Source organism: Mizuhopecten yessoensis, unplaced genomic scaffold (assembly GCF_002113885.1).
Source record: "Mizuhopecten yessoensis strain PY_sf001 unplaced genomic scaffold, ASM211388v2 scaffold5229, whole genome shotgun sequence".
Taxonomy (NCBI): domain Eukaryota; kingdom Metazoa; phylum Mollusca; class Bivalvia; order Pectinida; family Pectinidae; genus Mizuhopecten; species Mizuhopecten yessoensis.
Window position 1 is genome coordinate 1,614,176 of NW_018405944.1, and position 18,869 is coordinate 1,633,044.

General features: G+C 34.0%; 1 protein-coding gene across 1 annotated transcript; it reads left to right on the forward strand.

The window, feature by feature from the left end:
• Window positions 1-467: 467 nt before the first annotated feature.
• LOC110450447 lies at window positions 468-18,146 on the forward strand. The gene is made up of 11 exons (XM_021497983.1): window positions 468-1,062; window positions 4,491-4,628; window positions 4,970-4,992; window positions 6,612-6,643; window positions 7,421-7,478; window positions 9,079-9,175; window positions 9,669-9,780; window positions 11,228-11,270; window positions 13,031-13,101; window positions 14,236-14,338; window positions 15,947-18,146. Exons 1-11 carry the CDS (start codon window positions 759-761, stop codon window positions 16,139-16,141), a joined length of 1,176 nt encoding a protein of 391 aa, XP_021353658.1. The 5' UTR covers window positions 468-758; the 3' UTR covers window positions 16,142-18,146.
• The last annotated feature ends 723 nt before the right edge of the window (window positions 18,147-18,869 follow it).

Consider the following 18,869-nt stretch of genomic DNA (forward strand, 5'->3'; position numbering starts at 1 on the left):
CCCTTCACATTTCATTACTATGGATATTGTGTTGTTTAATTATCTTCGCTCTCATTAAAGAGGGCGAAAAGGCGAATAATAAACTGCAGCGAAAATTTCCCAATATACGGTATTAAAAAGAGAAAACAAGCCCTTAAAAAGAAGAAAGTAACGAACAACAGCAAAACTATGATGAATTAAAAAAAAACTATTACTTGTCTATTAATTCACACACCTGTAAAACCCGTATAAAACAATTAACTTAATACTTGCATGACAATCTCCTCAATGAATAATGTACATGTATATGTTCAGAAAACACCTGTAACACAGAGAATATATTTTGTAAGAAAAAAAAACTTAATTTAATACAGTACAATAAATCAAAGAACACTGAAAATCTTGATGCAGCTCGTGACTTAAGTTCGTAAATTAACCTTAAGTAAGCGAAAGGTTTTTTTGGGGTTTGTTTTGTGAACGTGAACATGTTAATTGTGTGATAAGTACGTGTGGGGGTAACTGACGATACATGAACTTGAAGGAAAAATAAATTAAAACCACGTACCACAGTGACGTAACGATTAACCTTTGACCCAATGACTAATTGTCTACGTCGGTCAGTTGTGTTAATGATATTTATGCATTCACTGAACCGAATCTACGCCTGTGTCAGTTCTGAAATTTGTATTCAAATACAGTGTTTAACGTAAGTGTGTGGGAGAGACTTTGCTTTGATTTTGTTGTTAGCTGAAGCAGGGATTTACGTTCTCAAAAGAAAAATGACGACTTTGGAGTTAAAATGGATGCTAATGGTTGTGTTAGGGAGCATATGGTGTCTACATGATGTGCACGGGAACGACTTGGTGAGTTGGTATTACCATTCACGGTCCTACAGTCGACTGTGTTACTGCTCCATATACCTGGATTCCTGTTACCCCAATGGGTGTGTGTCTGATGGTGGCTGCAGTATACCATTACCAAAAAACTACATTGCCCAACATCTGCATGGCAAGACCATTGCTATTGACGGAAAGCTTGACGACCCTGCCTGGGAAGAGGTGCCTTGGTCTGCGTCATTTGATGGTAAGTTTTTAACAACAAATAATTCAACTTCACCTTTGTCATCATTCGTTAAGAAAAATAACCCATTTATATATAACCTTGTCAATACCGTTTAATGAATCTGTCAAGCTATATGAGTTGACAAACTGTGCAATATAATTATAAATTAGATTTACAGTTTTTAATTTAGATATATTTTTTTAAAATTATTTCTGATTTGCTGCAAGTTCAATATTCGAAAGATGTTAAGTGTTGTAGTTATATATGCTTTCAATATTAAAGTACGTAGTTTTTATAAAGTAATGTTCAATTTTTGATATAAATGACAAAAAAGTAAGAAAAAGCTTCACATTTAGAGAGAGCTCGTCATAAGAAGCTGTCATAAAGCTAATATCGAGTCGAACGATTTTCACTTGTCGCGTCATAGATGAAGGTAATTCGAATACTGCGAAATCAGATATTTTTGTGGGGCCCAAATTTCGTGGTTTCCCAACAAAAAAACACCATTCCATGGGTACATGAATTTGTGGATTACGAGTATCCACTCATGTAGCTACTTCGAGGGCCTATGTATTATTTGATGAAAATTACCCACACAGACTCAACAAAATTAAAACCCCCACAAAAATAGTAATTTCATAGTAACTATAATGTAACAACGGTTATGACAAAACCTGTCACTCCTTTACTACACAGATTTTTCCTATAACTACACATACAATACTACAATTACCCGTAGTAATAGAAGTTGTCCCGTTAAGTTTATAATATCAAAATACTAGAAACAAAATATGTTAGACAATACTGATATTTAGCGAAATCCCATCATTGCATGAAGAACTAGAAAAATATACCATACAAGCCTCATTACTAATGCATATATTGTACGCACGGAATAGGCGATTTCATCATTTAACATTTGAACATTATTTTTAAGGTTTTTATATCCGGGTTGGTTTTTCATATGTCCCGTTATTTGGGTAATAATGATGACTTTCATTTTGTTTTGTTGTTGTGTCAGGTCCTATTGTTGTCGTGTCCGGTCCTATTGTTGTCGTGTCCGGTCCTTTTGTTGTCGTGTCCGGTCCTATTGTTTTCGTGTCAGGTCCTATTGTTGTCGTGTCCGGTCCTATTGTTGTCGTGTACGGTCCTATTGTTGTCGTGTTCGGTCCTATTGTTGTCGGGTCAGGTCCTATTGTTGTCGTGTCAGGTCCTATTGTTGTCGTGTCCGGTCCTATTGTTATCGTGTCAGGTCCTATTGTTGTCGTATCAGGTCCTATTGTTGTCTTGTCAGGTCCTATTGTTGTCGTGTCAGGTCCTATTGTTGTCGTGTCAGCTTCTATTGTTGTCGTGTCCGGTCCAATTGTTGTCGTGTCCGGTCCTATTGTTTTCGTGTCAGGTCCTATTGTTGTCGTCTCCGGTCCTTTTGTTGTCGTGTCCGGTCCCAATGTTGTCGTGTCAGGTCCTATTGTTGGCGTGTCAGGTCCTATTGTTGTCGTATCATGTCCTATTGTTGTCTTGTCAGGTCCTTTTGTTGTCGTGTCAGGTCCTATTTTTGTCCTCCCTTTTTGTTAAGGTGTCTCCATTGTTATCGTGTCAGGTCCTATTGGTGTCGTGTCAGGTCCTATTGTTGTCTTGTCAGGTCCTAATGTTGTCGTGTCCGGGCCTATTGTTGGCGTGTCAGGTCCCATTGTTGTCGTGTCCGGTCCTATTGTTGTCTTGTCCGGTCCTATTGTTGTCGTGTCAGTTCCTATTGTTGTCGTGTCAGGTCCTTTTGTTGTTGTGTCAGGTTCTATTGTTGTCGTGTCAGGGCCTATTTTTGTCCTCCCTTTTTGTTAAGGTGTCTCCATTGTTATCGTGTCAGGTCCTATTGGTGTCGTGTCAGGTCCTATTGTTGTCGTCTCCGGTCCTTTTGTTGTCGTGTCCGCTCCTATTGTTGTCTTGTCAGGTCCTATTGTTGTCGTGTCAGGTCCTATTGTTTTCGTGTCAGGTTCTATTGTTGTCGTGTCAGGTTCTATTGTTGTCGTGTCAGGTCCTATTTTTGTCCTCCCTTTTTGTTAAGGTGTCTCTTTGAGTCTTTGTTCCATTTATTTATTGTGATAAAAAAGTAAGTACATTTTATTTCACTTCAAAAATAACCTACTGTGAGTACCTTTTCATAATGTTGACCCATCGCAAACGACACATGTCTGAAAGTGAACTGACGAATTAATAAGTTTAAAGCTATTAATGGAGATATAATCCGTTGACAGTTTTCAGTTATGGTGACTCTAGAATTCAGATATTGCGGTAATTTTATGCTCAGAAATAAAACAAAAACCCGAAACCAAAATAGTTACGGAATTCGTGAATGCCGTGACACGTATAGCAGATTTATTTTTCGCGAAAGCATTAAACTTCAGTGACTTCGGAATATATGAATAATAAACTATATATTTATCCGACATAATATATATGTGTCTATAAAACATATTCTTTTTGATATTTGTATACTTCAGTCTGACACAAGACACCAAGACACTATTTGGTTATAAATGTTGAATGCCTCACAACGTTCTCAGGCGTGTTACGAGAATGTGATGGATCACCAGCAGCATAATTAAATCAGTACATGAATTTTACAATCTCTGTTGACGTCCTGTTTTGTTTGATATGACTTTTGATTATTTATATCTATCCTGCTGTATTTTATTGCAGTAATAATGTAAGTAACGTGCTGATGGTTCTTATTAAAATATTATGTAAATTTTTAACATATGCAAATTATTAGAGAAAATATGCCAACAAATATTTCATGAAGAAGGTTATGCATCATCTTTCTAGGTGATATGTATACTTGTACCGCTATGTAAACAGGGATGAGAAAGTTTAGCTCAGCTTTACTCTGATCTTGGCTGGTTTCCATTTCTATAAGTTGGATATAACTGCAGTTGGATTGGGCCAGGTGACTAAATGTGATCAAGTAGCTCAATTGGTTACAGCGACTGCTACGAGGGTAGGTCTAGGGTTCGAATCCCAGCATGACCTCGATGTATGCTTCTCTCTCCTGTTACAAAATATCGACTACCTGTGTTGATTTGGTTTGTTTATTTCAACATTTGAAATCCCGCAATGCCTTGGTTTCTTTTTAGACATAATATACTAAAACAACAGCATAGAAACGGGTTTGGTTGTGGTAAAGGGAATTGAGCTTATAGAGATTAAACAAACTGAGCCTAGATGCAAAACAAACTGCATCGGAAGAAGAGGAATTTCCACCACCACATGTGGCACTTGTAACATCTCCAGTTAGATTTACGAAAAGTTTATTGTATCGAACATTGAAAGCTCGAAATTACAAATTAGGTCATGACGACGACTGTTATTTCTTCTGTGTAGTTAACGGTATTCCGGGAGATAACCCTGGTGAGTCTTCAATCGTTTTATTAAAGTATTTATATATATTTTAGATATACGTGGTAGTACTTTTCCAAAGCCAAAGCTTGAAACAAAGTTCAAGCTGAGGTGGGATGACAACAACCTTTACGTTGCTTTGTATATGAAGACAAAGAATATGTGGGCAACCATGACAGCTGATGAATCACATCGTAAGTACATTAAAACAGGAACCATAAACGGCGCTTCCATAGTAACGAAACTGTATTCTTTTCGTGCTTTTTTGCATTTTAACATATTGTTTTTAAAACTTTCATTCGTTCATGCTTATTTATTTGGTTATTCTTTTAATGTGACAAAATAAAAATGATTGTTGTTTGCTATGATCACTATTGTATTTGGTTATTTAAATAAACCTACATAACGCAGATTACTCTATGGGTACAATTTATGTTAAAACAAATCAACATTGAGAAAATAAGGATCACATTATTTATATTTGTATATTACCTCTCCGAGTAATATCTGTCACTCGCTAATTCTTTATTTACAGTGTTCAGAGAAAACGCAATCGACGTAAGTATCTTCACGTGAAATAGCATAAATGTTGTCACATTGCAACATTTTGATTTAAATCAGAAAGCCAGATATGTAATCTTTGAGTACGAGATAGAAAACAGTCTTTGATCACGAGTACGTTTCATTGCAAGAAACAATCCTTGTAGAGCACATGAAATGTCTTAAGTTTTTTATTTATTTATCTGTACGGGAACTCATGATGCGTTTCCTTTTGTTTTGCTGTCTTTTCACGCTTTGTTTCGTTTTTATCGGTGTTTTGTTAATATTTTATAACTTCTGTGTTCTGGCCTAGGGAAGGTATTTCTAAATTTTCCATCATAAAACAAATACTGTTGTTAATTATCAAAGTTTAATAAACGGATGCAAACACCTAAGTTGGTTGGTTTATTCATATGCTAATGGTAGAAATCACCGTGGTTTGATCTAACAGATATTGGTCATAAGAAAAATATTTATATTCAAGTATTTTTATTGTTGTGCTTAAATCGTGTTAACAGCATTCTTAAGGTTTTTGTTTGTTATTCATTATGAAGGAAATTAGTTTTTAATGACTAATATTTTATGATAATGTAGGTGTCCTATTCTAAAGATGTACAATTAAAGTAATTAATATTCATTGCTCCTAATATCACGACCTCCGTGATAGATGTCGACTGCTGACGGACTAACTTATAACAAAGGATTTCCAAAGATGAAAGTTGATGAAGACTATGGACAAGGTTTTTTGGGTGTTTTTTTTTTTAACTTATTTTTATTAGCTTCCTGCATCTTATACATTATATACATTTGCCGTAATTAAGTGCAAACATTGTATTTCAATACAAGTTCAGTTATTTTGCTTCTTCATTTCCTACATGATTAGTACACAAGTATTTTTGCTCTTGTTAGGTAAATTCTTACTTACTTTTGTTCAATTTCCATATATATTACATTTTTAAACTTGAGATAAACCTTCTATATATTGCCATAACTTATGCATACATTGTATTTCAGTACTTGTTTAAATGATATGTTTCTGCAATTATTGCATGATTTGTATATAAATGAATATTGGTTTTTGAATAAAAAATGATATATAACATAATTTTAAAGTTGTGAGATACAGAAAGTTTTATATCATTGTCTTTTGGACAAAAATCACATTTGTTTCACACTTGCTTTCATTCTATTTTTTTAAAAGTTAAAATCAGGAACTCGCAGAGAATAATACAATTTCTCTGTGTGATATAAAGATCGATATGTTATTCTGCCTTGAGGTTTTGTTGTCACTACCTTAGTTCTCGATGTGAGGACGTGACATTACTTGTGGTTTTGTTGTCACTACCTTAGTTCTCCATGTGAGGACGTGACATTACTCGAGGTTTTGTTGTCACTACCTTAGTTCTCCATGTGAGGACGTGACATTACTTTGATTTTACTTGGATTAGCATGGCAGGTGTCATCGAAGAAGAAGACGCTTATTCTTCCGGAACACATGGTCTTATTCTTTATTTTTTACACAATGTTTTCCATGTAAATATTTCCTTTGTTCATATTTTGTTCAGTTTTATCGATTTCGAGTTACAATAATGATTTTGTTGACACTTCAGTACTCTCTTATTGTTTTTTTGTTTTAGTTGTTCTTCGTTCCTGACGAAACACTACACAAGTAAGTATTTAAAAATATGCAAAACTTAATCCCAAAGCAAACAATCATGGACGACTATAAAATTGTTTCTTTTTCGGGTAATTGCTATGCAAGGCAACTTTGGGGTACCAGGGATACAACTTAAGTACAGTAAACGGAAGAGTTATTAAGATTTGCGGTTAGGTTACTTAAACTGTATCCACTTCAAGAGTTTCAATGACTATTTATAGCTGAACAATGGTTGAGGACCCCTGTCCCACTGTACTATAGTTTCCCCTATATGTAGTAACCTCCATAACTTCTCCTTAACTTCCGTTAATATAGAACTTTAGAACAAATGGCCAGGGACACCTACGCCAAACAGGTAGCTCAAGCGTTCAGCAGTCTGGAGTTCTGGGTTCGAATCGGGGTCTAGCACCTTGACGATTTTTACAGCCAGTTTCCAATAATGAGTTACAGTTTTGGCAGCGGTACGGGGATCATTAAATGAACCATGAAAGTAACAAATAATAGTATTCATACAATGCTAAATAGTATTTACCCTTCGTACGTTGGAGCTCTGAAGTAGATATGTTTTTTAAGATGATATTATTTTGTTACACTCTATCAACGGAAGAACATTATTGTGCTTGGTTGTTATATTTAAAAGAATGATTTTCTAGAGACAAACTCGGCAGTTCTGGTCTCACAACAACGATACCTTACAAGGAATAACGGAAAATGTTAAGAAACGGAGAGTATGTAAATGTTTAAAGTTCGATTGCATTTGTTAAATGTTTAAATGTTATATACTTTCAGTTATAAACAAATTGAGGGAAACGTACGGAACGCAACTTTCGACCTGAGCCTCTCAAAGGTAAGGCTGTTTATTAATCTTGTATACAGAACGATATCCGCTTCAAAAGACAGTATGGAGGTTAGAACGGTTAAAATTTGACAGAATGATAAAAATGGGGTCGTGATAAGGCCTCTCAAGTATAAAGCCCTTGAGCTTGTGAAGCAGTTTATTACCTAATTATAAAAGGACGCATATAAATTAAGAAAGATGTCAAACTAGAAATTTGATTTACTTAAATAAGGCAGTATACTGACCTAAATACTTAACCCGCAACCTTTACATTAAGTTTAGCATTCCCTATGTGTTGGGAAAACAAATACTGTGAAATCAGATATTTTCGTGGCGCCCAAATTTCGTGGTTTCCCGACAAAACACAATTTCGTGGAAACATGGATTTGTGGATTACGAGTACATAAAACTTGTAATTACTTCGTGGACCTACACATTCGTGGTTGAAGATTACACATGGAATCAACGAAATTAAAAATCCTACGAAAATGATTGCACAGTATATATATGTAGCAAGTTCGGTGATGATTCGTCTTTATCTTTCAGATAAATTGAAGTTAAAACAATTTAATTGCAGAAAACAACAGCGAAACAAATGCACCAGATATTGATTGAATATGAAAGAATGGTTGGTACAAGTGTAATTTATCAATAACTGAGTTGTTTTACATATCCACGACGGTCATAACAATTCCTCTGTTACCTTACATGTTTAAGACTCCTGGAAGTACATGTGATAATTAGTATTTTACCTTAAAATGCTAGATAGAACAATTGCTACTGATGTGTACCATTGAAACAACAAGAGAATGACGAATGTCAGCAGAATTCTAATACAAACTAAAAATCACCGGTTCACGGTTTGTTATGAGTTGAGTCATCAGTGCAGTGTATTATTTTGACATATTCATCGTTATACCGAATCAATATAACGGAGTGTCTGATTGGATGATATTGATCACACGACGGCGAAATAACACAAATCGTTCCCCTTACGTGCTCGTGTGTCCCTGTCATAAATCCCTTATTCGAAGCATCCTGAGTTCCGAGTGACTGAAGAGGACGACAACAGCGGTTCGCCATCCTGATCTTCCCTGTTATGTTATTGGTCTATTTCGGTGTACTAAATATTGGGTTATGTCGGCTATGATTGAGTATTTTATAACTATGTCTTAAGAATCCCTGTCCCACTGCGCTGCCGGTTTTTTCTTTATACAGTAACATCTCCTTAACTTCCATTTGTGTATAACTTTGGGTTGTACACATCCGTTTTCAAGATAGCTCAATCGGTTTCAGCGATGGTTTAACAAGTTGAGGTCCAGGGTTCGAATACTGGTCTGACCCGCATACCATTAAACACTTGGAACACGTTCGTTGAATTTTTGTTTGTTTCATCTCCATTATGATTTAATAAAAGACCCACAATGTGTATTTTTCTTTTCAAAAATGATTTATAAAAGCTCATACTATATGTCCCTTCCAGTGGTGATTGTTGTTGTCTGTTCGTAACGACATCGAGCTTGGAATTTGTTTCTGCACGTTGCAGTTATAGGGTTTTATTTTCCAACTTAATTTTTTTTAAATTATTTCGTCTGTTTAACCCGGCCAGGCTTACATGGATGGAGGTATTGCCAATGAAGCTTGGGAGGCTAGGGAAGAAAAGGGAGTCACACACGACGGGACCATAAACGACCCCGAAGACCCAGGTGGTGTATACATAACGATAAAAGAATTCAAGGGTCACATACGGTAGAACCATTAGGGGTGTCAAAGACCCAGAGAAGGGTTCACAAACAATACATTGGCAGATTGAAATAGAAATCATCGGTTTAAGTATCGACGCAAATGTTAATGAACCGCAACTTATCAATGTATTGTTAGATATCAAATGGAGTTAATTTGTTTTGATATATTATGTGGTATTGTTTTGTAAATATTCTTACCTTTAAACTATTTTTAGATTGTTATATCACGTTTGAACCTTGTATACGTAATGAAAAAAAAACTCTTGCCACGACCTCAATCAATCTACTGCCTTGCTTTCTTTCTTTATTTTTTTGTCTTTTTTTCGATTTATCAATATATAATACTTATCAAATTGAATTCATGAATGAATATCTAACGAAAATTTCTTTTGTTTTTATCAGACCGATACATTGTATGTATATATACATTTTATAAATTATATATGCATTGTAGGCAGTTTCTGGACAACAGAATGGGCGTTACCTTTCCGATCTCTGTCTGAAGGGTCTACAAGAAATCAATCTAAACCATTTGATGATGAAGTTCACTTTATGCAATTTGCCAGGTAACATTTTACCCACAAATACCTGTTAAGGGTAAACCCTCTGTAGCAGTGACACGTATCTCCTACCAGAAGAGTTCCGCTCTGAAATTGTATGTAAAGATAAAACTCAGATAATAGTGAATTAGTAAGTTATGGTAATCAGAAGCTTTGTAAGGGAAATAACTTATATATGAAGACAATGAAAAGTGTATAACTTCAATTTTTATTAGAAATATATATATATATATAAATAATTATTTATAAAGCTTAGATATGGACATATGATATTAATCATTTTACAAATGAACATATAATCTGAACGTGACGGGCACAAACGTCCAAAAATGAAAAATACATAATTATGTGATATAAAGAACATTCTACTATTTCACTTATGCATGCATCAGATCTAGTTATTTAGCAATCCTGTAACCGAACAGGTTGGATTTAGTGTTTGACCTTCTTTAGAGAGCTTATCGCGAGTATCGCCATGACAGGACTATCAGTAAACCAGTGAATTGGGTGTTTAAACCTGTTCTTACTATAGACCGCTCTAACAAGTGTGGCTGAATTTATGCTTAAATCACATACAATGACGGAAACTGTAGTGAAACATTCGTCTAACCCCTAGTGTTAGTATAAAGAATATTTCACACAACATTCTTATCTCAGTGTTTGGTAGCTTCACAAGTGATATTTATTTCGTTGGTTCGAAAGAACCTATAAATAATAGATATACATATATATAAATTTACACATAAAACAACAAATATATCTTTCACACCATCACATATACGTTTTACCGATAATAAAGTTCAGTTTATTCATAGCGCTGCGTAATTAATTCATAAATTATATATTAATTGAATAAGAATAAAATACTAAACGCGACGCATTCACCAGGATGCTGTGCACAAAGGACTTCTTCCAATGTAAGTTGGAAGTATGCAGTGCAGTTTCATATATGTCTGACTCCTTAGAATGTCTCCGGTTGTGTGTCTCATAAGAGTTGATATAAAACATAAGTTGAATGGTCAAGAAAGTGCTGCGATTGGTCAGTTGATCAAATAACAACTCTGACTAATCGAATTAGTAACAGCGATAAATAGTTTTAAATGTCCATGTGACGGTAAAAGTATAAATAAAGCAAAACACGAAGTACAATCGGCTAGCGCTCTCGCCCATATTGGGGCTCTTCAGGCGATTTAAATTTATTTGTCACAAATAAAGTTAAATCGCCAGAAAAGCCCAAAAATGGGCGAAAGCGCTAGCCGATTATACTAGTCTTCGTGTTTTGCTTTATTTATATATATATAACAAACACATAATAAACATCGGGTTACATATATGTAATTGCTTGGGTGTACTTATATGGTTCTAGAATAACCAAATTAAATTACATTTGTCCACAATAACGAACAGTATATTTGAAGAAGTGCATTTCATCATCAAATTTCTCTCCTTTCAGAATGAACCAGCATTTGAGAGTAGCAAGAGGCACATACGAACTGGTAAGGTATATTTTTGATTCATGAAATCCCACAACACCAAAGTATATCGGCTATGATGATGCATATGAATAATATCAACATTAAATTAATCATGAACGAATTGAAATAAATGAATGAATAAATAATATTTTTTTTCTATAATTGCCGAAGTTACCTACAGATTACCCGTAAAGAAGTTTTATAAAGATCTATGGTTTTTACAATGTCACGTACATATTTCTTTATGCTAGCCGCCGTTGCAGGCAGAATATCCTTCAAGAGGATTGTTTCATATGCCGCCTGTAACATTTATGTTATATTATTCTTTTGGGGTAAAAATGTGTGTAATAACGCAGTAAATATTATCAAATAGGAGAATACTGTTAACTTATTAGTTTTTTGTGGAGTTTTAAATTTAGTTGATTTCGTAGGTAATCTTCATCCACGAATACGAAGTAATAACAAGTTTGACAAAAATAAATTCTCCGTTTTGAGCGAGTACTTGTAAAAGACCAATTCATGTACCCACGAAATGGTGGTGTTTTTTTTCAGGAAACCACGAAATTTGGTCCCCACGAACACATTTGATTTAATAGTATCTATATTCCGTCGTAGATGTGTGTTGCGAATATTCTCATTTATATTGATGAAGTGCTGTCCTTGAATAACAATATGGACCAGAATTAAATGCATATAATTTAACCTGCGGTATTCAAAATTACAGACACCATAGACTGCTCTTTGTTGCGTACGTATATCGACATCTAACGTGGGATTACTATACAACCAAAAATACGAAAAACGTGGCGAGTTTAGGTTTCCTTTCCTTTGTTGTGACATACCAGTCACCTTTGACACATTTCTGTATAAATATATAATGTGTCTTGACCAACAATAAATTGGATATGTACTGAGAAGAGAACGCAGTGCTAATAATGACGTTGACGTTAAACGAATTGAAAATGAAGACGATTTCTATTTAACATTAGATATCTTGTTGTGATGGGGAATACTTTTATGCAAATGTCTCGTTCATTTTTTTGACTATTTATCTTTTGCAAATGATTCGCGTAAATAAACATGAAATATGCCCTTTTATGACGTCATAGACTGGACTTCCCGACTAAATTATGACATGTCAATAATAGATATAGAGCCAAGATAGTTGAATTTCAAACATCCAGAATGACTTTCAGAAGCGTGCTTCCCACAATAGTCGCCAATAATCGTGTTCATTTGAAATGAATTAACTTTAAAACGTTTCCATTTTTTATATAATATTGTTTTAACTATTCATCAAGGCTTAATTTTAGCTCGTAAGAGGCTCAACAATTTGATTAATAAAAGGCATATGTAAAACATTGCCAAGACAATATTACTTTCACGTCGCAACTACAATATATGTCAAACAACTCCCCAAAATAACATTCCCTGGCTTTGTGCCAACTACATGTGTGGTCATAATTCTTATTATAGCGAGGGCTTAGGTAGGAATCACACGTACATTGTCTATAAAATATGCTGCTATTGTCATAAGACAAAGATTCAGCCATGAAGCTGCTAAAGTCCTTTTGTTTTACAGCATATGCCACAATTGCCGATACCATGACAATGTTCCCGTAGCTGGGAATCTGATCACTGAGTTTTTGCATTGTAGATTGATTTCCTTCTCATAGAAAACATAGAAAAATCTAGCACCTGACAAATCTATCATTTCTCCAGAAATAATTTTTTATTTATTTATTTTTTCTTAATTTTATTACTTTTTTGTCATTCTCCAGGATACTCCTGCTCAAACGGATTGGTGGACATGGGAGCCAATAGGAGCTGTCAACCTTCACCTGCCCAGTCGGTAAGTATGTCTGTCTGTGAACCTTCATTTTCCACGCCGGTAAGCATGTCTGTCTGTCAACCTTTGCTTGCTAGACATGTCTGTCAATTTTCACTTGCTACGTCGGTAAGTATGTCTGTCAACATTCACTTGCTACGTCTGTAAGCATGTCTGTCTGTCAACATTCACTTGCTACGTCTGTAATCATGTCTGTTTGTCAACTATCACTTGCTTGGTCAGTAGGTATGTCTGTCTGTCAACATTCACTTGCTACATCGGTAATCATGTCTGTCTGTCAACTTTTACTTGCTACGTCTGTAAGAATGTCTGTTTGTCAACTATCACTTGCTTGGTCAGTAGGTATGTCTGTCTGTCAACATTCACTTGCTACATCGGTAATCATGTCTGTCTGTCAACTTTTACTTGCTACGTCTGTAAGAATGTCTGTTTGTCAACTATCACTTGCTTGGTCAGTAGGTATGTCTGTCTGTCAACATTCACTTGCTACATCGGTAATCATGTCTGTCTGTCAACTTTTACTTGCTACGTCAGTAGGTATGTCTGTTTGTCAACTATCACTTGCTTGGTCAGTAGGTATGTCTGTCTGTCAACATTCACTTGCTACATCGGTAATCATGTCTGTCTGTCAACTTTTACTTGCTACGTCAGTAGGTATGTCTGTTTGTCAACTATCACTTGCTTGGTCAGTAGGTATGTCTGTCTGTCAACATTCACTTGCTACATCGGTAATCATGTCTGTCTGTCAACCTTGACTTGCTACATCGGTAATCATGTCTGTCTGTCAACCTTGACTTGCTACATCGGTAATCATGTCTGTCTGTCAACTTTTACTTGCTACGTCGGTAAGCATGTCTGTTCGCCAACTATCACTTGCTCATTTTACACTTTGTATATCTACCTATCTGCAGGAATTACCTTGGTCTCTAAACCGATTTAACACTAATGAATAATGTTAGACTGAAGACCGATTCATTTTTCTTTTAACAAAGTACCATTCGATCAATAAAAAGCCAGCTTCAAATTCAGAAACTTCGTTCTTAATGAGATATTATTTATTGCATAACGTTTACGCTTTTGTTTCTGTTACCGGTCTGAAATCGTACACAGCTATTTAACTCTGTGTAATTTTTGTAGATGGGGACTTGTCAAGTTTTCCAAAGACATGAAAAACAAAGTGTTTTCTTTCCCAAGATGGCACATCTACAAAACTTTGTTTTCCATCTTTGATGCATTGCAGGTAACGAATATTTCCTGACTCTATTGAATTTTTTGTTTTATTTTTACAGAAATAAAACTTTATATTTATGTCGGTATTAATTATTTCTTATGGCAAGTTCTTAAATAAAGGTAATATTTGATAATGTAAAATACTACAAATGGTAATGTTCTACATATGTACAAGAATATATTTCATATAAACGATGAGGTTCGTACAGAATTTTATTATCATGAAAACGCGAAAAATGAGTCTTCGTGATCATACATGTAATGATCGAATCGAGAGTCATAAATCAAAACATCTAAAGTAAAAACAGCGCATCTGATGTTGATGAAACATGTGATAGCAAATTCATTAATAAATAGAAAAAAGGAAAAAACATTAAAAAAAAAATAAGAAGTACGATGATGAATAGCTCGGTGCCAAGCACCATATATACGATAAAGAGCAAAAAATTGAAAATAAAAAAAAATACTCAATAAATTTAACAACCACATACATACTAATTCTACTCACATACTAACAAAAACAAACAAAAAAAGTATGCTAATGAATTGCAATGCCTTATTATAATAATTCTTATAATTAGACAACCATAGTGAAGAGCCAAATAAAAACAAAAAACAAAAAAATACTACACAAGGTAACGTTCTACATATGTACAACAATTTATTTCATATAAACGATGAGGTTCGTACAGAATTTTATTATCATGAAAACGCGAAAAATGAGTCTTCGTGATCATAGATGTAATGATCGAATCGAGAGTCACAAATCAAAACATCGAAAGTAAAAACAGCGCATCGGATGTTGATGAAACACGTGATAGGAAATTGATTAATGCATCTGCTCTTCTAATGTTTAAATTACGTTCAAATCTCATTCATTTCATTTCAAATCTCGTTCTTATCTAATGTAAACTTGAACTGATCTAGTGTTAAATTGAACAAATTATGATCCATTTAAAAGGAAATGTGCATCTGAAAAAATGTGTCAAAAAACTAAATACGTATTGTTTCCACAACTTTTATTCAAGTTTCTTTTTTAAAAAAGACCAATTTGGCGGCCAATTTGAAAATATGAATTTCTTACTCTCCACGCAACGACAAAATTTTAATTGTAGCAAGTGGTTTTTTGATGTACCAGTTTTCAATGTTAACTATTATGAAAATAATATGTAGCAAATTTGGAAATTCTATTTAGAAATGTTAGTCATCAGAGCTTAATAAACCAATCGTCTAATCAGCAAATATTTATAAAAAAAATGGTATATTTTATTGATTTGAAAAAAAGGGGCTTTTCTGAGATAAAGATATTATCTGAAAACTATTTACTTCGAACATATTAAAGAAAATCCCATTTTCATCAACATTCATAGATTCCTGGTTACACATTTGGAGGTTTTGTATGAATGTTCTCTGCGTACGATCAAAAGGTTCCGTGTTATGGTGCATGTTAATTGTACAATTCCATATGATACAAAAATTGAGCACACATTCTCTATGGATCTAAAACCGTGTATCAACCTCGAATTCGTCCATAACAAACAGTTGGATTACCTATCCTTTTTCTTCTTTATTCGTGTTAGGCGTGGGTGCAAATTTACTATTTTTTTTCAATTTTCAGCAATACAAAGCGATGAATGGTATATACAGCTCCAAACTGGATGAAATCCCCGTGCCTCGCCACGTGTACAGAAGGCGGTGTATTGAACTCCCTATAATAGAAGTACTCGGTAATGGATTCGTCGTGACCGTGAAATCTCGCATTACAGGCGAGACCGGAAGTATAGCCCAAGACCGTGGCGTCGCTTTCCACTGATGTACCAGTATTAATTATGTAATAGGCCATGCATTACCACTAAAGCACCGTATATAGATACACAGATTTATTCTCACATTATACATAAACTATTTTCAGGATTTACAATCCTTTGACTGTCAGTTTGTAATATAAATATACATAAGTATGCTATCGCCTAAGTACCAACATATTGATTCATTAATATAATTTAATGAAAAAATATACAGAATCTTACTAAAAATTCGCAGTGATATTCAACTTGATAATTATTTTTATAATAAAGTCAAGAAACTGCTTCCTTGAGATGAAATTGAAGTAAACAGTTTATGCAAACGTTATCATTTTCCTTCCATGTTAAGGAAAACTTACTTATAGGCGCTCATCTGACGAATGTATTAATTATTTGATTAGGTTAAGAACGATAACTCTTATTCATATCTTTTATTGAAATTTCAATCAATGCGCAGTGTATTTATGTCGTATATATATTTGATAAACATAATGACATAAATTGAACTAAGTAAGACATGGACTCTCACCTGTTAACATCACATATGTCTTCCGACAACATGCAGCTTATGCTAGACTTGCTTTTTTTATTTTATTTTTTAGTAAACAGTCTTTGAACCGAGGAGAGTGGGCTTGCTGACAGTACATGTAAAAACCAATTGATAGCAAACTATGTACTTTACTTGACATGACCCATGTAATATTGTATATATTTCAGTATGTTTCTTTGCCTTCAAACTTCGCTGATAGTATAAATGTGCAAATAAATATGAATATGAATTTGCATAATTAGAGAGAAGAATATCACTAATGCCTATTTTACAAATACAAAATGAAAGTATCTTTGCGGCAATTTCTTTATGTGGTATACATTATACAAAAAACGATCGACGACTTTAATTGGTTAAAAGTTGTATCCTTTAATATCATTTATGTGAGACATCCTCTAATTATCCACGTACTTGATCAAGGCTATTACTAAGGTGCATAAAGTAATGAAATTAACCTATGAAGTATATCTAGATCTGATCGTACCTGTTTTAATTTCTCACTTTCATTTTTGCAAAATTTAGTGAAGATTTCAGTTCTGCGGTATTCGGAAGCCTGTGTATCTCGAAATTTTGCTATTCATTCATCTAGATGTTGAGCATAATTCATTTCACGTAGAAAGTTCGACTCATTTATTTTAATTATATTTCAAACTGAACGTCAAGGCCAAACTACAAATGTTTTCAGAGTTCCTCGTCAGAGTATCAGGCAACTTTAAATATTTCCTGGCTTTTCTTGGCTAGGTATTTCATAGTTTATATTGATACTGTGCAAATATACAGTTCCTTAAAATTAGCGCTGTTAAGGTCGAATGAATGTATTGATAAACGGAAATAGGAAGTACATCCCTAGTTTAAAATCCAATGTGCATAAATTACCATTTTAAATCCTTGAAATTGTGACAACCTTTATTTTTTTTGTGGCAGCAAACTTTATTGAATTTAAATCTAGAAGGATTTCGCTACAAAAGTCAAATTAATAAACACGAGTTATCTCCCTTTAACCATACACAAGAGGATAATTTTCCTAACCAGTTGTGAATGGCAGTTTCGATGGAACTGTTTGTTCAATGCAACCTAACGTCCCACAGATTAGAATTGTCATACCCGTGTTCCGTTCAACTTATTTGTTACAGTGTGCCCGTCATATACATTTATCCAAACAAATAACATGTTTAAGCCAAGAAAACCGTTGCTTCCGGTGTTATAGTATTTTGATGATTAAAAATGAAAGCAAATATAATAAATGAAATTAAAAAAATGTGGAAAATACTGGACAAATAATTTAGGTCACATAGAAAGTTTTGGTTGAAATATCGTAATCTAATTAATCTAATTAATTAAATAAAATAATAATGAAAGAAAATGTGGAAAACATTGGGCAATTAGTTTAGTTTACATAGAACATTTTGGGCTATTGTAAATATCACCCACTTATCTTTAATAAAGATTTCATTGAGTCTTAATTTTCGTCGGGTTTTTGTTGTTGTTGTTTGTTTTTTGTTGTTGATTTTTTACATCACAAAATGGAGTCTATTGAATATTACATAGCTATTGCTGCTTTCATTCACTTACAAAAGCGACTGGCAAACTGCCTATCCTTCAGTTAGCTGGATAATTTTATCATTAAAAACTTCTGTGGCATATTGTAAGAGATAATTGTGATAGTGATTTATTTTATCAAAAGATCTCTACTAACAAAATGTCTATAGTCCGAAAAAATAAGAAAATATATATGATGCGTATGATAATGTTGACCATGCCCCTCTACGTTTTTCACAAATCCTATATTATATAAATTTATCAAAACAAACTAAGAAGTAAATAAATAGAACGTTAACTGATATTCGACCCTAATTTGTTTACCTTGGTCTTAATGTGGTTGTCAAGAAAAGGACGCTACGACACACCGTCAAACTTTGTTATAAGTAGACGTATGCATTTATTTTGAAAGATAGCTATGTACTAGTGTTTGGCCATTTCATATGAATCTTTCCTTATCTTTGTTATAACAAAAGCCATGCGAAAGGATATATCCACTGTCACATTTTCGTGGCACTATTTTTATGTATTTTCTTCGGCTATTTTTTGTCATATATTTTTTAAAGGTAAAAAAGGCTGAGAAATAAATCTGAAGGTTTATAATATGAACAAATATTAATGAAAATACAATTAACAAACAACAATAC